General features: G+C 37.0%; 1 protein-coding gene across 1 annotated transcript; it reads right to left on the bottom strand.

Annotated features, from left to right (window-relative positions):
* Positions 1 to 652: 652 nt before the first annotated feature.
* On the bottom strand, positions 653 to 2,460 carry LOC107423780 (NAC domain-containing protein 43). The gene is made up of 3 exons (XM_016033407.4): positions 2,094 to 2,460; positions 1,731 to 1,999; positions 653 to 1,484 (listed from the first exon to the last, which is right to left on the bottom strand). Exons 1-3 carry the CDS (start codon positions 2,275 to 2,277, stop codon positions 699 to 701), a joined length of 1,239 nt encoding a protein of 412 aa, XP_015888893.2. The 5' UTR covers positions 2,278 to 2,460; the 3' UTR covers positions 653 to 698.
* Positions 2,461 to 2,970: the final 510 nt, after the last annotated feature.

Here is a 2,970-nt window from a genome sequence, read left to right as displayed (position 1 = left end):
GAGACAAAGATGCAAAGCTTACGTTTTTGTTGTTGATTGTCTTTTTGACTTATGAAAAAAGAGGGTACGATTAATTCTTTATCTGCCTTGTCTGTGTGTGTGTGTGCGCGCGCGTGTGGGTGCTCAATTGTTTGCATGTTTTCGGCACTGTCTGTTAGTCATGGTGACTTGGACCAGACTTGCCAAAGGCTCAGCACCTTCCTCTCACTAAAACAAGCCGACAAGCCACGTGATCATGAAGGCTAATTGATTATTATACATGACCAATCCGAGCATATCTAATTAGAATATTACAAAATTAACAATAATCATAATAATTAAAAAGAAGTTTGAAGGATTATAATTGCGGTTAGAAAGAGATTATCATATCCACCTACAAATTTTTGCTAGGCCTTCTAGACAGCAAATTCGGAAAATTAATGGTAGACATCGTGATTAAGCAAAGATAATGGTTGACAATGCCACCCCATCTGAAAACTTCCTAATCACCTTTTTTCTTTTTTATTTATCTAACAATATATATATATATATATATATATATATCTATATATTTATTATAATGTAATATTATCTCGCATATATATATATATATATATATATATATATATATATATATTGAATATAACTGCCTGCAATAATGTAATCCTCTGACTTCAAGAACTATATGATATATTATTAATTAAAATAAGGTAGTTCTGTTATATAGGAGAGTTGGACACGTGGCAGAGCGGATCGGAGGATGACAAGGATGATGATGATCGAGCAAAAGTCCATAGATCGATTTCGCTGTTGTAGTGGTGAGTGGCATGATAAGATTTGTTGGATGAAGATGAAGATGATCGTACGTTGGGTATTTGCAGATCATGATCGTGATCATGATCATCATGATCATCATCGTTGCAGTAAGTTATGGTAGGGTCACTGAAACAGGATAATTGCCTGGAAGCCTCCGTTTGGCCGTTGAGTTGGGAAGCAACCAGACGATCAAGAGCCACCCAGTTGGAGAGGCTCGACTCCATTTGGTAAACCAGCTGGTTGTTAGGCTCGCTACTGGTAGTACTACTTCCATGGCATTGGTTACTACCATTCATAGTGGCTTCGCTGTCGGTCAATAAATCTGCGTTCATAGATTGGTAAGTAGTACTAGTTGAGTTTGGGCTCTCCAGGCTTGGAAGTTTCAAGAACCTGTCATGGTAGCCAGTAATGTTGTTATTGCCGAAGCCTGCAGTGTTGATGGGTTGGAGAAATCTCGAAGTGTTGGTGATGTTTGCTTCATTCTCTTCCTTGCAACTCCTTCCCATGTACTGAAGTATTTGCTCCAGAGCTCCTTCGTTACATGAATCGAACATCTGGTGGTTCCTCATTTCTCCTGTGATGGATGAACTTATGGGGCTGTCTAGGGTTTTGTGGTGATTTTTCTTCTTGAAGATACGGCAAACCACCCACCCCTCTTCGGTTGAATTCTCTCCCATGACCGTTGAAACCTGCAAAAACATACAACATACATACAAGATCAATATATATATATATATATATATACATACACGCACACGCATTGAAGGCCAGTACTAAATATTACTTGTATCTCTGATACCATGATAAAGCATAAACCAAAACCACTGTTCACAACAACAAAAGCTTAAACTCAGAATTGGGTTATATACTTTAACAAAAAGAAAAAGATATATATACAATTTAAAGACTGTAGATCAAATTCAATAATGGCTTACATTGTTGTCATTTGTGTTATCATCGAGTCTATATTCATGCATAATCCAGTCGGACTTTAGGCCATGGGGAGCTCGGCCTTTGTAAAAAACTAGAGTCTTCCTCATACCGATCCGCCTGCAATTGCTGTATATCACCTTATCACGCCCGGTAGCCTTCCAGAATCCGGCAGCGGTAGCACGATTCGTTCGTGTTCCTGTTGGGTATTTCTTATCCTTGTGGCTGAAGAAATACCAGTCGTTTTGAGGGGTTGTTCCAATTTTACATTTCTCTGTAGAAGAAAAAAACACACACCAGATGATTATTAATTGTTCACATTCTTTAAAATTTATCATTAACAAGCACTTAATAAATTAGGTAAGTACCTTGTATATCCCAGGGCTCAAGCTTATTGAGATCGACATCGCGAATTACATCGAGATCAATCCTCTCATTTGAAACCTTCTTCTTCAAGTAGTACTGCAAGAGCTCCTCCTCGGTGGGATGGAAGCGGAAACCAGGAGGGACTTGAGACTGTCCGTTTACAGAGATACTCATGCTTTCAGGCATTTGATGAGTTTTTGAAATATTTTGTCTTGCAAAGAAAAGTTTAGATATATATATATATATATATATATATATATAAAAGAAAATCCCAGAATCCAAACAAAGTAAAGATGATGCCTTGAAAAAGTTACAAGAAAGGAAAGATCGAAGAAGTAAAGAAACTTGTTGGATATCCAAATGAGTATGTAAGGAGGAGGCTATATATATGGGGCTTAGGTCATGTTTAAGGTCGACCAAAAAATAAAAAATAAAAATACATGAAAAATATTCAAGCTTTTTGTTCTCATGGGACACATTTTCATAAATATCCTTTTTTTTCTTTTTTCTTTTTTCTTTTTTTTCTTTTTTTCTTTTTTAACTATATTATCATTTATTGTGCGGTTTTCGAGTGTGGGGTTAGTTTCACTGTTGTCGGAGAAGAGCCACCTACCTACAAAGATGGAGAAAGAGGGTGTCCTATTGGCAAAGTGTTGTGGGGTCAATGTGGGTATCAATTAAGGGTCCCACAATTGGACGTTGTGGGCAACTAAGACGTGTAAGAGCGCACGCTCACATCCACAACTAAGACCTTCGACCTTAATCTCCCTGGAAAAGCACCTCTGAAACAACCATGGACCATTTATATATATATATATATATATATCTACATTCTCTGAAGCTTATTGTATATAAAAAATATATATAATTATATGCAAC

This window comes from Ziziphus jujuba, chromosome 7 (assembly GCF_031755915.1).
Source record: "Ziziphus jujuba cultivar Dongzao chromosome 7, ASM3175591v1".
Taxonomy (NCBI): Eukaryota; Viridiplantae; Streptophyta; class Magnoliopsida; order Rosales; family Rhamnaceae; genus Ziziphus; species Ziziphus jujuba.
The sequence above is the reverse complement of the archived record's forward strand: the minus strand, read 5'-3'. Positions and strand labels throughout refer to the sequence as shown.

Coding starts and splice junctions, on each gene's coding strand:
- LOC107423780 (XM_016033407.4), bottom strand. CDS start 2,277: ATGCCTGAAAGCATGAGTATCTCTGTAAACGGACAGTCTCAAGTCCCT. Junction 2,000..2,093: donor TGAGCCCTGGGATATACAAG/GTACTTACCTAA, acceptor TTTCTTCTACAG/AGAAATGTAAAATTGGAACA. Junction 1,485..1,730: donor ATAACACAAATGACAACAAT/GTAAGCCATTAT, acceptor ATGTTTTTGCAG/GTTTCAACGGTCATGGGAGA.